We start from the raw sequence: 20756 nt of genomic DNA on the forward strand, positions 1-20756 counted from the left end.
GGTGATGTAATGATGACTGGACCAGACTAATTATTTCAGAGGTGATTCCAAGGCAAGAATTTTGAAGCTCAGTTCACCGGATGGTCCGGTGAAGATGGTGTGTTCACCGAACCAATTCTTGCAGAGAAAAATTTCTTGTGGCAGAACAAACTTCACTCACTAGATGGTCCGGTGATCAATGTGCTGCACATACCGGACAATGAATAGTGCAAAGAGGTAGAATGAAGTTCAACTGATTAGATAGTCCGGTGATGAAGTGATGTGCACCGGATGCTTACACCAGAGCAATTTACACAGGGAAGAAGGAAATGTTCGGATGGCTGAAGTCAACTCATTGGATAGTCCGGTGATGAAGTGATGTGCACCGGATGCTTACACCAGAGCAATTTCCACAGGGAAGAAGGAAATGTTCGAATGGCTGAAGTCAACTCACTGGATAGTCCAGTGATGAAGTAATGTGCACCGAATGCATACACTTGAGGAATTTACACAGAGAAGAATGAAAGTCTCAGATGGCTCAGGATAACTCAACAGATAGTCCAGTGATGAAGATGAAGTATACACCAATGCGTTCGATGTTCATAGAGGCTTGAGTGGGGTTCGAACGGCTAGCTTGTGAGAGTATACTCACCGAATGATCCGATGTTAGTAGTATTATTCTCACCGGATTATCCGGTGTTAATAATTTTTCTGAGCTATTGAGGCTATAAATACCCACCCACTCAGCTATTTGAAGGTGTTGGAATCCACATAAGTTCATGTACACATGACAAGACATCCAAGCCACTAAATTGCTTAAAGTGATTATCCAAGGTGATTAAACACAATATTAGTAAGTCTTTAGTGCTTATAGGCCTAGAGAGAGTGTTGCTAGGTGATTGTTGCCTAGAGAGTGGATCAAGGATTGATCCAACCTTGTACCAAGTGGTACGTCAGCACCTTGGAGTCTTGGTGACTCGCCGGTAAGCTTGTTGACCCTCCAACTTAGTGTGGAGTAGCGGCAAGACGATTGTGCGGGGACGCGTAGACTGTTGCCTTGGTGGCTCAAGCTCCGAAGTGATCACGGCGACAAGGAACCGGAAGATAGGCTAGTGGTGAGACTTTCCCTTGGTGGCTTGGTGGCTCATTCAGGTGGAGGCCTTGTCTTTTTGACTTGGTGGCTCAAGAGCCGTGACCGGGTGTCGATCGAGAGCATATCCTTTGTGGAGCTCCAATGTGGACTAGTGGTGGCATTCATACCATCGATACCACGGGAAAAATTCTTATGCCGGCTTTGCTCTCTCTACCTTATTTACGTTTCTGAATTTATATTTTTGCAATTAACCTTCTTATATAGGTTACAAGTGCTTTGATCGGTAGAGTAGACATACTAGATAAACCTAGAATACATTTAGATAGAAATTGATATAAATTTATTTTATATTATTTTTGGAGCCAAAATAGTTCTAAGTATCCTAATTCACCCCTCCCCTCTTAGAATATCACTAATCCCTTCACATGCTGCCAACCCCCTGTGGCAGCCCATGGCAATGTCCATGGCCTGGGCGATTTGGTATCGAGCCATGAAAATGACACACCAGCGGTTGCAACTACCACCCTTACTATGGTGTCAACTACCTTGGGGGCTATGAGCACTCCTTTCCTAGCCACTGGAGATAAAAAAAAACCCACATGCCAACCTCCGGGACCCTGCTACCATGGAGACATCAGAGGAGACAAAGGAGACGATGCAGGGTCTGTGTGCGAGGATACTCGCCACACTAGACCACATGATCAAGGCCGTTCATGGTGCCACCCACAATGGCACATCTCTTGCTATTGATCCCACTTGCCATGCATCGGCATTATCTGTGCCATTATCCCTTGCAACGAACAAGCTGGGCGACATTGTCATCTCCAACCTTGCACCATCAATCATCGCCAATCCAGTGTGGGACCACTATAAGGACAATGTTGAGCAGCAGGTTTTTGGAGGTGGGTTCCCACGTGCGGACATTGACTCCAAGGGCGTCAATGATTTGATCGTTAAAACCACTGGTGTCATGATGGATGGTGACTGCCTCATCACCAACAAATCTGATAACATCTTGGAAACTCTTTGCTCACCACAACCAGTTCTGGTACTCACTTTCCACTCCATCTTGGACAACATGATTATTGATGCACTATCTGTGTTCAATGAAATGGTTGGCATGCACAAGAAAATGGACTAGGCTTTCTCTTGCTCGATCACTCCCTTCATCTTTAGCTTGGGAGCTGTGACTTGAACCATGGCCATCCTTGTGGGACAGCAAGATAACACCATGGCCACCATCGGACAAGTTGCCGCCAATTCGAGGGAAGTACATGAAGGGCAAGAATGCAGTGTCTTTTCTGCCACCACGAGTAGGTACAACTATGCTTTTGTGGGGAATAATTTCTTTTGCAGGATAGGTTGACTTGAAGCCATGGCCTAATCCTCAACAAAGTTAGAGCAACCGCGTGATGATGAAGCTTCTTGATGAGCCCATGGCTCCTTCGGATATGATCAATAACACAAATAATCCTCAAATCATACAAGGTCCAATTAAAAGAGCACGTGCATGACAATTAGACCACCAGGTGAACTCGTCCCTTGCTGTTCATGCTTCATTGGATGGATTACTACTAAATTCTTATGATGTTTTATTGCTTAGGAACGTGGAAGAAGCAGCACAACCTTACCCCAAACATCACCCCTCGAAGGCCAAGTCTACTCAGATTCGAGGCTGAGCACTAGTCGTGGTCGTGGTCGAGGTCGTGGTCGTGGTTGAGTCCCAGGACAACACCTCAGTAAAACGGGCATAACTCTCTCATACGAAGTCCGTTTTAGGGAATCTTGGACATTCTGGAAAGCTTACGATGAGCCCTTTCCAATGGATATCAGCCTGACCAAATATTCCTTATGGTGTCATTAGAGTCAAAGGAATAAGGTGTTGTACCACCATTTTGGATCTAGTTGGGTCTTGTAATCGTGTCGGAGTCGGAATCCAGGTTGTGTACGCCTCTTTCCACGGCTGCACAACCCTAGGTCATCCTCCTCATGTCCCCCCTATATTTACACAGTAGTCGTCATAGTTTAGGCTCGGGTTTAGCTTAGATTATTCTGTATTAGATAGTTTCGCTGTTTATCGATTTGTTGAACCCTAAACTTGAGTGCTTCATTAGTAATTAGCAATATTCCGATTGCATCTACCTATTCTTGCTTATCTTCTTGATTTGCTTGCAGAAAAAGCCTTCTTGGCGAGGTCAACCGCGTCTTGGCACGGTTGATAACCACGAAGTAGTGGTGTAGGGGTTGCGAGGGTTCTCGATCTGTTCTGTTCAGAGCCTTTGGATCATCAACGTCGAAGCTCCACCAATCGACTTATCATATTACCTTTCAGAAGATCGGGCAAATGCGCATCAAGTGGTATCAGATCCTCGGTTTCCCATTAGGTAATCTATGTTATCCCCTTTGTTTAGTTTTGTTTCATTACCTAGAGTCCAGAAAAATTGCCCCACAAAAATATTTAGATCACATTTTTTTTCTGTCCAAACCACTTTGAGCTTTTCACAATTTTGTTTTTAGTTTTCGCGTTGTTGAGTTTGAGTGCATCATCGGTGTCTTTGTTGCTGGTCGAGTCATCGTGTTCTAGTTTCTAGTATCGAGTCTTTGCTGTCTTAGTCATCATGTATCTCGGTCTGGCCATGTTTGCTATAGCCAAGATTGTGTATCTACTCAAGTTCGACCACTAGACGAGTCGACCATCAAGTCATGTTTGACCACTTGTCTCTTTAACCATCTACTTGAGTTTAACCACTAGTCCAGTCGACCATCAAGTCGTGTTCGACTCGCTTAAACCATCTACTCGAGTTCAACCACTAGTCGAGTCAACCATCTACTCAGGTTCAACTACTAGTCGCTCCAACCACCCACTCGGGGTCCCGACTAGTTATTCCAGCCACCCACTCGGGGTCCGACTGGCCACTCCGACCACTCACTCGGGGTCCCGAATAGTCACTCTGACCACCTAATAGAAATCTCCCACCTTCTTGAATCCGATCATCCTTTCAGGTTCGACCACCTAGTCGGATTCAACTACCCACTCGTTTTCGCCTCCATAACCTAGTCGGATTGTCCGACAAAGCAGTATCACTCGATAGCCCAAACAGAGGTAGCCAAAGTTCAGATAGAGAGAGAAAGAGAGAGTATCTTTTTATTACCTTTATACCCCTGCTCTCCGGAAAAAGTTTGTGACCCACATACCTCACTGGTCTTAGAAAAGGCAGTAGAAGAGTTTTTGAGTTTGTGTCACATTCGCAAAAAAAAAAAAGCAAGCAAGAAGCAAATAGTGCCAAAAAAAGAAGAAGCAAAGAGTGTAAAAAAGAAGAAGCAAAGAGTGCAAAAAAAAAAGAAGAAAGAGAGAATTAAAAAAAGAGAGAATCAGTTTGCATTGCGAATTTTGTTCCATTGTGCTTGTGTTTGTTATAGTTTTCGACTTGCTTGAGCTAGTTCTAGGAACGTGTTCGGGCTAGCAATTGTGACGAGTTCTGTGAACTTTTATTCAGCTTTGCTAACCTGATTTCATTAATTGCTATTCTTTTCTACTAAATATTGCCTATCCAAGCTACACCTTCTCTCGATCAGAATGGTATCTTTCCTTGCAACTACCACACTCGCACCCGATAAGGTATCACGAACCAGCCACCAATTGTGCCAACTGCGGTGATTGGTAAGAACACTTGTAAGAGTGTGGTAAGACGCTTGAGAGTGTATGACTCCACCTCCACCACCTAGTAGTCGATAGAGATAATTTATCTTTCGTTGTTTTCTATCTTCGACTAACCATGGCAGGAGAAGCATCGAATGCACATGAGTGTATTTTGAGGGAAGAACTCACAATATTGTTGGATGATCATCGACAAACTATTAATGACGACATTGACAAGAAGCTTGTGGGAACCAATACCGCATTGCAGCGACTCAATGAAAGCATTGCAATGCTCAATACACACTTTGATCGATTGGTTAATCTGCCACTGAACAATGGTCGAATGGATCCTCATGGTGCAACCTATGAACAAGAGGAGTCCGTCGCGGATGATGAAATTTTGAGAAAGAACGTGACACCTTTGATGAATGATAAAGGAACCGATTGAACTTCAACCGTCAAGGTAATTTAGCGACTAAGGAAATTCAACGACAAGTCCAAGACCTTTTGGACCACGGGTATGTATGAGAAAGTCTTAGCCCTTGTGCTGTTTCTGTTCTTTTTGTTTTCTAAGAAAGATGGTAGTTGGCATATGTGTGTTAATTGTAGAGCCATCAATAATATTACTATTAGATATCATACCCCTATCCCTAGGTTAGATGACATGCTTGATGAATTGAGTGGTTCTATAATTTTCACTAAAATTGACTTGCGAAGCAGATATCACCAAATTAGAATGAAACTTGGATATGAATGGAAGACTGCATTTAAAAGTAAGTTTGGTTTGTATGAATGGTTAGTAATGCCTTTTGAGTTAACTAATGCACCTAGTACTTTCATGCGATTGATGAACGAAGTTTTACGTGTTTTCATTGGAAGATTTGTGGTGGTTTATTTTGATGATATCTTGATTTACAACAAGTCACAAGAACAACACTTTGATCATTTACGTGCTGTTTTTAATATTTTGAGAGATGCACATTTGTTCAGTAACCTCGAAAAGTGCACCTTTTGCATGTTAAGTTTTTTTCTTGGCTATGTTTTTCTCCACAGGGAATAGAGGTGGATGAAGAAAAAATCGAAGCCATAAAGAGCTGGATGACCCCTGAGACTGTTACTAAAGTAAGAAGCTTTCATGGTCTTACGGGTTTCTATCGACGATTTGTGCAGGATTTCAGCACCATTGCTGCTCCATTAAACGAGTTGACAAAGAAAGGAGTAATTTTCAAATGGGGACCTGCACAAGAAAAAGTATTCAAGTTGTTGAAAGAGAAACTTACCCATATTCCATTGCTCCAACTCCCTGCTTTTGGTAAGACCTTTGAACTAGAATGTGATGCTAGTGGGATTGGAATTGGAGGTGTGCTAATTCAAGAAGGGAAACCTATTGCTTATTTCAGCGAGAAATTAAGTGGGCCAAGTGTAAATTATTCCACTTATGATAAAGAATTGTATGCTTTAGTTCGTGTTATTGAAACCTGGCAATATTATCTATGGTCTAAAGATTTTATTATACATTCTGATCATGAATCACTGAAACATATTAGAAGTCAAGCTAAACTGAATAAACGACATGCTAAATGGATAGAATTTATTGAGTCGTTTCCATATTTCATAAAACATAAGAAAGGAAAAGACAATGTAATTGCTAATGCGATTTCTAGGCGTTATACCATGTTATCTCAACTTGATCATAAGATTTTTGGTTTAGAGACCATTAAGGACTTATATGCTGCTGATTTAGACTTTAAAGAAGTGCTCGAACATTGTACAGAAGGGAAATCATGGAATAAATATGTGCTGAATGACAGATTGCTCTATCATGCTAACAAGATATACATTCCAGCTAGCTTCGTTCGTCTTTTGTTGTTGCAGGAGGCGCATAGAGGAGGATTGATGGCACATTTTGGAGCAAAGAAGACTGAAGATGTGATGGCCGCTCATTTATTTTGGTCAAAGATGAGACGTGACATCGAGCGCTACGGGTCATGTTGCACCACTTACAATAAAGCTAAGTCTCGCTTAAATCCACAAGGTCTTTACATACCTCTTCATGTTCCTAGTGTATCTTGGGAGGATATTTCCATGGATTTTATTTTAGGATTGCCTAAGACAATGAGAGGGATGGATAGCATATTTGTAGCTGCGGATCGATTCTCTAAAAGGGTGCATTTTATACCTTGTCACAAGGGCGATAATGTTACAAACATAGCTGATTTGTTTTTTATGGAAATCGTTCGACTACATGGAGTGCCTAATACTACCATCTCAGATCGTGATATAAAGTTTTTGAGTCACTTTTGGAGATTATTTTGGAATAAATTGGGGACAAAGCTGCTGTTTTCTACTACGTGTCATCCCCAAACTGATGGTCAAACAAAGGGCGTCAACCACACATTATCGACCATGTTGCGGGCAGTTCTAAAGAAAAATTTGAGAATGTGGGAAGAGTGTTTACCACATATTGAATTTTCTTACAATAGGTAGGTACACTCCACCATCAAGGTAAGTCCGTTCCAAGTAGTGTATGGATTTAATCCCCGTGATCCTATTGATTTACTACATTTGCCTACTTTTGAAAAACTTAATTTAGATGCTAAGAAACGTGCTGAGTTTATTCTTAAGTTGCATGACACAACTAAAAAGAATATAGAGAGCATGACTGAAAAGTATAAGATTGCTGAAAGTAAAGGTAGGAAGGAAATAAAATTTGAACCGGGTTATTTAGTTTGGTTGCATTTGAGGAAGGATAGGTTTCCAGAACTAAAAAAATCAAAGTTGATGTCTAGAGCTGATGAACCGTTTAAGATAATTGAGAAAATCAATGACAATGTATACAAATTGGACCTACCTGTAGATTTTGGGGTTAGTCCCGCGTTTAACATTTCAGATTTGAAGCTATATTTGGGAGAAGAAGATGAGCTTGAGTCGAGGATGATTCCAATTCAAGAGGGGGCGGATGATGAGCCCTTGGCTCCTTCGGATACGATCAATACCACCAATAATCCTCAAATCATACAAGGTCCAAGTAGAAGAGCATGTGCACGATAATTAGATCAACAGGTGAACTCGTTTCTCGCTGTTCATGTTTCTTTGAATGGATTACTACTAAATTCTTGTGATGTTTTATTGCATAGAAACGTGGGAGAAGCAACACAACCTTACTCGGAAGTCACTCCTTGAAGGCCAAGTCTACTCGGACTCAAGGCTGAGATCTAGTCGTGGTCGTGGTCGAAGCTGTGGTCGTGGTCATGGTCAAAGTTGAGCTCCAGGACAGCACGTCAGTAAAACAGGCATAACTCTCATACGAAATCCGTTTAGACATTCTGGAAAACTTACGATGAGCCCTTTTTAAGGGATATAAGCTCGACCAAATATTCCTTATAGTTTAGTCAGAGTCAAAGGAATAAGGCTCTACATCACTATTTGGAACCATGCCGGATTTTGTAATCATGTCGGAGTCAGAGTCCAGTTTGTGCACGCCTCTCTCCACAGTTGCACAACCCTAGGTTCATCTCCTCACGCCCCTCCTATATATACACAGTAGCCGTCGTAGTTTAGGCTTGGATTTAGCTTAGATTATTCTGTATAATACAATTTCACCATTTATCGGTTTGTTGAACCCCAAACTCGAGTGCTTTATTGGTAATTAGCAATATTCAGATTGCATCTACCTGTTCTTGCTTGTGTTCTTGATTCACTTGCAGGAAAAGCCTTTTTGGTGAGGTTAACCGCGTCTTGATACGGTTGATAACCACAGAGTAGTGGTGTAGTGGTTACGAGGGTTCTCAATCTGTTCTGGTCAGAGCCTTTGGATCATCAACGTCGAAGTTCCACCAATCGACTTATTATATTACCTTTCGGAAGATTGGGTAAACGCGCATCAGAATGCCACATGCATTCAATCCTTAGATATGGACATTCAGTCCATACATCCACGTACTAAAGAATCTGAACATGAAGTTTAAAGAATCATAAATTTGTAACACATTGCATATTATCTGCTAGATGTATTTATTGATAAAAAAATGTGTCACTAAATTATATCTTCATATTCAATATGCCAGAAAGAGTGGAGGTACCTATAGAACCACTCAACTCTTAAATGCAAATAAGATGGGGAGAAGTATGGTCACAAGGGATAATGTTTTTTACAAGCATCCACGGAAACTAAATAGTAAATACGAATTAACCTAAAGTTGATTGATACCTTATGGATACTCAATATCCAAGGTCTATGGATGCTCAACATCCATGAATTAGCACAAATGTGTGCACTATTTTAAAGTACTCAAACATCAGAACACCCTAACTCCATTATTGTGAGAAATCACGAGGAGTTGGAAAGGGTAAATGAAATATCCACAAAACTATATTGATTATGGAGAATCATACAATAGAAATACTACAATTGTCGACAAATATTTCTCCTAAAAAATTGCAAAAGATCTTCAATTAGATCCAGACCAAAGTCCATGACCATGGTAAGGTACCTCAAGCACTCGGACTAGACAAAATAGAAGTAAGTGATTGAGGTAGAATTGCACTCACTCAATAAAAGAGAGGTATTTACCACAATAATATTTACTCCTCAAAATATCCTCCCTGTGGGATTAAATGTTTTTGTTCACAAACGGAATGAAAACAATGAAATGGTAAGATACAAAGCGAGACTTGTAGCACAATGGTTCACACAGAGACCCATCATCGATTTTCAATGAAACATACTCTCCAGTTATAAGTGGGATAATGTTATGATATTTAATATCATTGGCAGAATCTGGTCACTTTATTTGAAAATCTATATAAAAGTCCTTGAAAGGATTGAAATTCCGAATTCCAGAGTAAATCGCAACATGTATTGTATAAAGTCACTCCATAGCGTAAAACCGTCGAAAACATATGGTACAAACCGATTAAATGAGTTTCTTCTGCATAATGGTTATCCAAATAATGATGATTTCTCATATATGTTTATAAAGAAATCCTCAAAAGGATTTTGTATCATCTCAGTGTATATAGTTGATCTCAATATCATCGGAAATATACAAGATGTGCAATCATCTTAAGACGGAATTTGAGATGAAACATTAGGGCAAAACCAAATTTTGCTTAGGTCTACAACTTGAACATATTTCCTCAGGAATATTGTTTACTAGTCTGCATATATCTAGAAGATATTGAAGAAATTTAATATGGATATATCATACAAATACTTATGGTCATTCAAACCCTTTAAATGGATAAAGATCCATTCAAATCTCAGGATGATAAAGAGATTTTAGGCCATGAAGTTCCATATCTCACTATCTTTGTAGCACTAATGTACCTTGCAAATTGCAACAAGCCTGATATTGCATTTGCAGATAATTTGCTAAGTAAATATAGCGCAACTCCAACAAACGCCACTGGCCAGGAGTAAAGGATATCCCTAGATATCTCTAAGGTAAAAAAAAAATTGGTTTATTCTATTAGAAAACCCAAGACATGACTATGGTTAGATATATAGATACTGGATAGATCTGATTCCCTTAATGCCATATCATACACAGACTTTGTATTTTATATGGTGGAAAAGCCTTTTCGTGGAAGTCATCAAAATAGACTCATGTGGCTACTTCTACTAATTATTCTGAAATAATTATATGAAGCATCATATGAATGCTTATGGCTTCACAGAACGATTAACCAAACATAAGAATTGTGTGTTATTGGTTCATTAGAATCATCTGCCATTATCTATGAAGATAATATTGCTTCTATTGCTTTAAATATGTACATATTATATAAAGAGAAATATCACAATCCTCAAGAATTACATAAATGAGGGGATAGATACTTTGCAAACAATATTATGTGATAATCTTGCATATTTATTCATAAAGTATTTCCCAACATATTTATTCCATTTATGGAATAGGTAAGAGACGACTTCAATAGTTGCGAACTTCAGGGGGAGCAAACTCCTAAAATATAACATGTCAATGATCCTCAGATCATAAATATTGCACTCTTTTCCGTTATGAATTTTTCATATCAAGGTATCTCGTATAAGGTTTTTAATGAGATAATATTAATACAAGCATTCATATATGCCACATCATTTCTTCTAATTTTCTCACTCAATTTTTAAGGAGTTTTTGATGACATATTATGATTATTTCTCCTTATATTTTTCCCATAGAGTTATGGGAGAAGATTTCATTGCGTTATATACAAATGACCATATTGTTCAAGGGGGGAGTGTTATGAAACAATTCCAATGATGAATTGGACAACTATTGGGGAAAGATGTCTCCCCAATAGGACACCTATTGGGGGATGGATACCTCCCCGAAGGGACATGAACTTTTTCCTTCATTATGTATAAACTAAACATGAGTACAATGAAAGAAACAAAAAGTTCATTCTCTACACTACTCTATCCGTTGTCTATTGTCTCTATTATAATATACTGCAACATCTTCATCCTAGCCATCAAGCCACTGTAGAGACTCCTTGAATTGGCAATATGAGGAGGGCGACCTTCCAGCACAGGGAGGACTTGGAGTGTTCGATCTCAACAACTCAAATTCACTATGTAAAAAACAGACAAAGAAGATACTACATAAGTGACGAGTCGTAATATAACCCATAACTTATGATAAAAGTGACAGGTCATAATTGTGACCTATCACTAATGATGACTCGTTAGTGACAGGTCATCCTAAGCTAATCATTGGTAACGGATGAAAACTTGATCCATCATTAATGATGACTCATCAGTGACAGGTCATCCTAAACCAGTCATTGGTGACGGGTGAAATTTTCATTTGGAAGTTTCTAGTTTAAAACTTGCCATTATATGTCAAAACTCAAAATGGTAAAAGACAGGAGGTGAAGGTGTACCCCAATTGAGTTGCTGGCAGGCTAGGTAGAATAGATGCCTTCTTTGGGTTACGTACATGTTAAAAGAACAGTTATGTTAAGGAAACTATTCCACGGAGAATGATGCTCATTATTTACCTCTTTTTTGTGAGATATCCTCTGAGTTTGTTGACGAGTCGCCCCTCGTCATCTGTTGTGTTGATGTGGGCTCCCACATCTTTAAGTATGTCCATTAAATCCTTTTGGATCCTAGGATTTCTCGAGACGGATATAAAAGCTGCGCAAGCAAAATTGTCCCTGAGTTTATTGTACGCTTGGAGTGCAAGAGTAGTTTTGCCGGAACCTCCAAAACCAACTATTGATACCACTTTGAGCTCTTGATTTGATTTCCCTTTTCCTGTCAGCCACTGCTCCATTTGCCCCATTGGGCTGTCAATGCCCTCAAACTTGTTTGCCTCCACAAAGAGTGCCGTCAGCGGGTGGTCAGTTTCCACTTCTCTAGGCCTCGAGGTTGAGTCATCCAACCTGTATCTATAACGCCGCGCGCTCTCCTCCATGACACGGGTTATGAGTTCCTGAATCTGTTTGCCGATCTCATGCCGCAGCCATAACTTCCTTGTCTTGTCTGCGGTCTTGCGAACAAGGCTGGCTTTGGGGCGATCACTATGCATGAAAATGTCAATGCAATCCTTAATATCATATTAATCTTCAATGCTATATCAAAAGTGGGTCTCCCGCACTTTGTCCCTCCAATCTTTCACCTGCACATCCAAATCTTCAATGTCTGCCAGCTTGAGCAGGAGCAAGTTCAAGCTAGTCAGCTCATCTTTTAAGAAGATTATGTCACGCTTCACACCTTTCAGTAGCTTGTATTCCTTCTCGAGCAGGGCCGCGAGCTTGCTCAGAAGGGAGTTCATCACCCTAGTGGCAGCACTGACCATGAATTTCTCCATATCTCCCTATTGGCAGCTCAGCACTTGTCAGGAAATAAAGCTTCTTAATGGCTCTTCACTACTGCAGAGCATGTAATAAGTACCATCATATCAGTATCGATTGTGTTGGAACCAGAACTAAAAAGATATTAGTGCCGATTCTTAATCTTCTGTGTATGAATAATAATTAAACTACTAAGAACCAGTATTGAAACCAACTATCAGTGTTGGTTTGTGACTGGAAATACATATCGGTGCCGATTCCAACCACGAACCGATACTGCTAGTTGTTTTTCAGTGCTGGTTCCAAAACCAACCTACAGAGAAGGCGATCGGACTCGATTCTTTTTATCGATCTAATTTTGGCTCAGACTCAAGTCCGGCACTCCGGCTCTGCTTGGCCTTATCATTCGAGGTGGCTCGCTTATTTTTTTTAACTCGAAAAACCTTTTCAGTACCGATTGGGGTCACAAACCGGTACTAAAAAGAACTTATAGTACCGATTTTAGATCCGACACTGATAATCATTGGCTATCAGTATCGAGTAAAAAGTATTAGTTGAAAAACCGATAGTGAATTTATTTTTTAACCAGCACAGATCTATATTTTTATAGTGTCTTGAACGTAAGGAGAAGAAAGATGTCGCCAAGAAGTTGACCGATTTCCTGCACGTTTGGAGAAAAAGAAAAAAAAAAGTGTAGATCATTATACAAGCTCTTCCCGTCTTCCGGAGTTATGGTGGGAGCCCACGGCACACCTCTCACGTGGGACGGGCACACTCGTTCCAGTTTCTTTACTTGAAGTATGGAAAGCAGAAGGTGGCTCAAATATTCGATAAGATGTGTTTTACATAACTACAACTTTAAAAGTATTTAAAGCTAGTATCTCTAATTTCAAATTTTTTAATCGGAAGTTAAGTACATCAAGGATGTTTGTGTGAGCCACATTATTTCTATTTTAAACTGTAAATAAATATTTGAATTATTTTATTTTAACATATAAACTACAGATTTGATGTGGAGCTATGAGATGAACTCTGCCAAAGGGGATCTAAATTTCTGTAATATTAGTGTTCGTGTGCCACCAGATTATTGTCAGAGTTTGAGGTCTGATCTAACTACAAATTCCAAATAAATCCCTAACACCCACTCATGCATGATATGGTGGGGAACTTTAGTCTCATATTGCTGTTTAAGGTGAAAGAAGACCATTTTAAATAATAGAGTTGGTCTCACCTAGTTGAAGCAAAGAAATAAAAGAACACATGTGTGCATGAATGGTCCGGTAATTTCGTGGTCGTATGTGGGCAAAGTTGCAAGTTCTTTTTGCACATCCATATCGTGAATAGTCTCTCTATTGTACTTCGTGCACCGGCCGTGGGGAGAGTAGGTTTCTGAAGTCAATCGTTCCTTTGTGATCGTACACACTGTTGGACCGAATTAGGTTTTTTAATCATCTTTAATTATATTCTCTTTATTTCGTTCTCTTTCCGATTCCCCTCTTATTTCTATTCCCTTTATTTTTTCTTATCTCCAACAGCTTCTTTTTAAAAAGAATTCGTAAAGTGAAAAGAAAGATAATTACATTCTAAAGAGAATAAACTTGAAATTCCCTTCATAATGGTAACGAAAACCGTTGAAACGCTGAAGAAAAAAAAATTCTTTATAAAAAGATCCTAAACCCTAACAAAAATCGGCTAAGGATGACTCTTAGAAGCGCCATCGCGGCTGCTTGTTGATAGTCTGCTTTATCGACTTTAACAATACATCTGACTGCTTTGACTATGTTGTTCGATGTCTTCTTCAATGGATTGGACTCTGCAATAACCGCCAAATTAAATGAGCACGTTCATGTAAGTTACCGTGATCCATTAGTTGATGGGTAGATCAGGGTTGTTAGCGCCTATTTTGTTCATGACGATGATGCCAACTGTTATTATTTTTTTAGAACACGTTTAAGCACGTTATTTCATTAATAGAAAAAGCATAGAAGTTTGCTTCTTCAGGTCCAGACGTTCGGAAGCCGGAAATACAGCAACAAAAAACAAAACCTAAAGCTATGTAACCGATGACCATACCCAAGAAGTCCAATAGAGCTATAGAGATTGAAGAAGCAGCAACAGATGTCTATTGCCAGACAAGCATCAGTATCGTCCCTCGTCTCAAATTGTGCTGATGAGAACTCTGGGCAAGGAAACGGCACGATTAAAGACTCAGTTGTTGTGCTCTCTCCAAATGCACCAAGTGATCAGCACCACCAGGGAGTCAAAACCGCGACAAAAATCTTTAGCGACCTGTTTCCTAGTAAAAAGCCACCAGTCAACCAGTTCAGCATCTGCACGCGGCGTGAATCGCTCTTGAATTAGGATATGCCATGGTAGAACATGTATATGTGTATTTGTTATATGATAATCATACATAGCATAGTACGTGTTGTGATTATTATAATCTTATGATTAGAAATTAAAATAATCGTCACTGAAGTGCTTATTTCCAACTATTACTACCGATCGATCATTGGGAACTTATTCCGAAAAGCTGTAATTTTCGATCTGTTGTCCTGAAAACAGATTTGTCGTATGGAATGGGTCTCCATCCCTTGGTCTAATTCCACAACAGAGTGTGTTAGGGTAACGTTAAGTAAAGACTGCGGAACAGAATGAAAACCTCCTATACAATCCAAATGTGTAACCTAAGGGACAAACATAATATTAGAGGCACTACTATATAACAGGTTATAAGTAGCACCTCATCAGTATCGATTCGAGCGTAACCGGTATTATTGACATATCAGTGCCGGTTCTTAAAATCTCGCGCATGAACTACGATTGAGGTGCCAAGAACCGGAACTGATACTTCAATACCGATTCCAGTCACGAACCAGCACTAATAGTGCCTATCAGTATCGGTTCTTGGTGCCTCAATTATTGCTCATGCGTGGGAGTTTAAGAACCAGGACTGATAGTTACTGTCAGTGCCGGTTGGAACTAGAATTAACACTGATAGTCACTATCAGTGTCGGTTGAAATTAGAATCGCACTGATGCATGTGTTATATTTATATCCAGCACTTAGTTGCTCTCCTCGTTTGCTCCATTCAGCCTGATGCCACTCGTCCTCCCCGACCACCGCCTCCTCCCCGTCCGCAGCCTCCTCGTTGCACATCAGCTCGTCGCCTCCTTCTCGTCGTCCTCGTCGTGCATCGACCGCCACCTCCTCCTCCACGTCGTGCATCGGCCCACCGCTGCCTCCTCCTCATCATCACGTGCTGACCGCCACCTCCTCATTATCTACGTGTGTCGGCTCGCCATTGCCTCCTCATCCTCATCGCGCGCCATCCCACTGCCGCCTCCTCGTCGCATCCCTGACGTCCCCATGGCAAGCAGCAGCGGTAGTGGGGGTGAAGGGCGTAGATCTAGGCAGCGTGGAGGTGGCCACTCCATCCTATCTGGCCGCCGGGGTCCGAGTGACCACCCTCGTACTCTTGGCCTCCAGATCTTCAACGACTTATCACCTTCCTACCCGAAAGGGTCACGAAACACTTGGGTTAGTTCTCAAATTCAAGTTAGCAAATTGTAGTTAGCAATTTTAGTTAACCGATTTAGGTTCTGAAATTAGATATGTATTTTAGTTCAAAATATGTTGACTTATTATTAGATGTGTATGTCATGATATTAGATGTGTATCGCTATATCGGTGTTTAAGATGTTACCATCACTTCTCAGTGAGTAACTAGTTTGTTACTTCCTTATTCTGCAATTGATGACTTGACATAATTGCGTGATTATCCACATGTGCCGATTGATATGGCATTGGCCTTTTTTTCTCTGAACATGTAGACGTACATGTGACTTGTCTTAGGTATATCTGCATGCTCACAGATGAAAATCCCTTTGCCCTTGTACTCCAGGACTCTAGATCCTCAATGGCATATCCCCTTCCTATCCGGAAGAATTACAGAACATCTGGGTTAGTTCTCATATTCAAGTTAGCAAATTATAGTTAGCCAATTTAGGTCCTGATATTAAATATGTATTTTAGTTCAAAATATGTTGGCTTATTATTAGATGTGTATGTAATGATATTAGATGTGTATCGCTATATCGGTGTTTTAGATTACCATCATTTCTCAGTGAGTAACTAGTTTGTTACTTCCTTATTCTGCAATTGATGACTTGACATAATTATGAGATTATCCACATGTGCCGATTGATATGGCATTGGCGTTTTTTCTCTAAGCATGTAGATGTACCTGTGACTTATCTTAGGTATATCTGCATGCTCAGAGATGAAAATCCATTTGCCCTCGTACTCCCAGCCTCTACTAGATCCTCAGCAGTGTATACCATTCTTATCCGGAAGGGTCACGAAACACCTGGGTTAGTTCTTAAATTCAAGTTAGCAAATTATAGTTAGCAAATTGTAGTTAGTAATTTTAGTTAGCCAATTTAAGTCCGGAAATTATATATGTATTTTAGTTCAAAATATGTTGGCTTATTATTAGATGTGTATGTAATGATATTAGATGTGTATCGCCATATCGGTGTTTTAGATGTTACCATCACTTCTCAGTAAGTAACTAGTTTGTTACTTCCCTGTTCTACAATTGATGACTTGATATAATTGCGAGATTATTCACATGTGCTGATTGATATGGTATTGGCGTTTTTTCTCTGAGCATGTAGACGTACCTGTGACTTGTCTTAGGTACATCTGCATGCTCAGAGATGAAAATCCCTTTGCTCTAAATTATAAGAAGATCCATTAATATTGTAGTTTGCAGTTAACAAATTTAGAAACTAACATGCTGATGGATGCAGATGCTTCCTTATCTACAATAGCTATGTAACATTATTGCGAACCTTGGTGGCACACCACCTGTGGTGACGATCATATTGGCTGATAACAGTAAAATCAAGATCACTATCTCTTTTAGCACTGCTTTTTCTAAAGAAGGATATATCACTTTAACAGCATCAAGCTCTGAAACTGATCAAAGATTTATGGCTGAAAGATCTGCTATTCATGCGCTTCTACAATCGATTAACCTGCAACTTGAACATATGTTTCCAGACTACAGCTATTTTAAATTGAAAGCGCTTAAACAGAATGAGGATGTGCTTACAATAACTCCTAGGCTCTCTTGGTTACATGAAGTTGAAACAGTTAGTGATATGAACCTATAGTTTGTAGTTAGGATTATTTCAATAATATTAATTTTTCCTATATTGTTGCTCTTTGTCTATAGGATATTTACTGGAACACTCAAATGCGGATGGATCGTAGCTTGACTTCAATCTTACGTCTTCTTGCCCAGTAGTGAGGGTACACATTACTTGGTCCTCAATGCAGGAAGGTCCGGGAAGGAAAGTACCAGTCAAACCTTAAGTCCCATTAATTTTGAGGAAAAGAGCATTCAACAATTGTAGTTTGTACCTAGGATCTAAGATAGCAGCAACAACCATCAAACCATGAACATATGACCAATATTTATTAAATTTTTCTTTCATCAACTTTGCCATTTCTTCTTCCTTAGGGTTGCTACTAGCTTGCCACTTCCTAATATCCAAATAAATATAGTATATTTTGGGAAACAAAAGATTTGTTGTGACATATCTAGTGTCTAACAATAACTCAGTTACATCATAGAACATCTTCAATCTATCACAAAGCTCTTTAGAAAATTTTCAATCATCCTTAATTGGACAAGGAGTAAACAACTTATCACGCTAAGCAAGGCATTCAAAGACCTCTTGGTACCCTAATGCATCGCTAAGCATTAGATAAATAGAATTCTATCTAGTTTTACAATCAAGAGCAATTTTTTTCATATTTAATGTTCATTTAGGAAGCCATTTTTTCAAACCTCTCATGCCTTTTTGGTGTGGCTGCCCAAAATCCAACACTATCTCTAACCCTCTCAATCTCCTTCTCCAAGACAGACATTCCACCTTTCACATTCAGATTTAATATGTGTACAGCACAACGCATATGCAACAATTTACCCTTCAACATACAAGTGAGAAGTGGCAACTTATCTGTCATTTTCTCTATGAGATTATCGTTGGTGATGCAATTATCAAGGGTTATAGTGGACATATTCCTCTCAATGAGCCAATCCAAGAGAACTTCATGAAGAACATTAGTTATAACTTCGGCGATATGAGGAGCTGGAACATAAATGAACTTAAAAATTACAAAATAGGAAACTTTTCAACAATGTTTATAAAAACAAGAATGATGTAATAAGAAACAAGAATGATTATTGAAGCTTCAATATTACCTCACAATGAAACTTTTCAGCCTCCACTCATCATCAAGGTAATGTGCTATCACTGCCATGTAGCCTTTCCTCTGATGATTTGTTGTCCACATGTTCGTGGTGATGGCAACACGAGATTAGTATTGCTGGAAGTACTTAACCATAGACTGCTTTTGCACTTCATACATATCCATAATATCCTTCCTAATTGTGTTTCTAAGCACTACATTGAATGCAGGTTGCAATGAAGCACAAAACTTTCGAAAGCCAATATGGTCCATAATAGACAGAGGGTACTCATAGACACATATCATTAGTGCAAGTTATTTCCTAATAATATCTTGATCAAAGATATATTTCTCTAAAGTAAATGTTTCTTCCTGTGGGTTTGTGGTTAACTTAAGACTAGATTGTTTTAAGCCCTTTCTAACTGCTTAATTTGGACAAATCTTAAGGTGCCCATGCAAGCGTTTGGTACCATTTCTTATCTTTGCTCCTAGAAGTTTCTTACACCAGGTGCATTTAGATTTCCAAGCATTATTTATTTTAATTCTATCGAACTCTTGCCAAACAGTATGTTTTAGTTTCCTCTTACTACCTACAGCAACATCATCATCTATCTCAACCACATCATCAGTACAAGTACCTTGAGATTCCAATTGAGATGCTGAGCCAGATGGGATGCAGTAGCAGTAGTACCACCAGTAGCGCCACCAGCATGAGATCCACTAGTACCAGGAGTTGACATTTCCAATCAAGCTAACAAAAAAAAAAACATGATCAAGGTTCTGCATACCATAAAGAAACAAAGAAACCATAAATAAACAATTGATTGAACATCTACATACAAACCATGCATACAAAAATATAGAATGCGTATAAACAATTAATTGAACATCTACATACTGTCAGGTTTTGCATACCATAAAGAAACTTTTGCATACTGTCAGGTTGTTCAATTTTCACTTATTCAGCAACCATAAAGAACATCTACATTGCTAAGTGATACTCAAGACCAAATTCAACACTCAAGAACATCTACATTGCTAAATAGCAATCAATTTTCAGTATTGATTATTAGACCGTTGCTTATGTGAAAATTGCTTTGCAAATATCATAACATGTTTGAAAATAGAAGTACAACAGTTGCATATACATAGACAAGGTCGACTAATCATAGAATAACCAAACATTTGAATTGATACATCGAATAGAATCACTTTTGTCATAAGTAAACCCAGTCACCAGAATAACCAAACATTTAAATTGATACTAATAGAATCACTTTTGTCATAAGAAAACCAAACGCTTGAAAGAAGAACATCTACATGAGAACTTCTACATGTCAGAGAATCACTTTTGTCATAAGCAAACCAACTACTTTACATCTATATGTCGGAGAAGAAAAAAGGGCTGGAGAGGAGCCGATCAATTTGTGAGAGAAGAACATCTACATGTTAGAGAGAAAAGGGTACCTACAGAGTCCAAAATAATTGGTCGATGACTCGATGGAGAGAATCTAGCTGCTTGCCTAGGGGTTGAGGTGTTGGTGTCGGTGTTGGTCTCCACTCTCCAAACGCTTGGATCAGGTCAACGATCAGCAAAATGAGAGCGATCGGTGGTAGAGGAGGCGATAGAGCTAGATCTGGCGGTGGCTCGGCTAGGAACCATGTAACTGAGGTAAGTATTGTTGGTTTAGGGAGAGGGAGAAGAAATGGGAAGAGGGAAGGAGAATGAGACGGTGCCGCGGTTGACTCAAAGGTGCTGGAGGGCAGGAAGTCAGGATCTACGATGGGCCGCAGGACAGCAGGAGTGATGAAGCGGGTAGGCACCGGCCAGACGGGTGGCACGGGTCGCAGCCTCACACCGAGGCGAGCAGCACCGTGGGACAGCAGTTGAAGGTCGGCTGGCACGGCCACGCGAGCACCTGGCTTGAAGATCCGGAGGGTGGCAGAGACACTGGGAGCAGCAGTGGAGGTGTGGCG

General features: G+C 39.8%; 1 protein-coding gene across 1 annotated transcript; it reads right to left on the minus strand.

The window, feature by feature from the left end:
* Positions 1-11713: 11713 nt before the first annotated feature.
* On the minus strand, positions 11714-12532 carry LOC133927673 (disease resistance protein Pik-2-like). The gene is made up of 2 exons (XM_062374110.1): positions 12341-12532; positions 11714-12268 (listed from the first exon to the last, which is right to left on the minus strand). Exons 1-2 carry the CDS (start codon positions 12530-12532, stop codon positions 11714-11716), a joined length of 747 nt encoding a protein of 248 aa, XP_062230094.1.
* Positions 12533-20756: the final 8224 nt, after the last annotated feature.

The sequence above is a fragment of the Phragmites australis genome, chromosome 8 (genome assembly GCF_958298935.1).
Source record: "Phragmites australis chromosome 8, lpPhrAust1.1, whole genome shotgun sequence".
Taxonomy (NCBI): Eukaryota; Viridiplantae; Streptophyta; class Magnoliopsida; order Poales; family Poaceae; genus Phragmites; species Phragmites australis.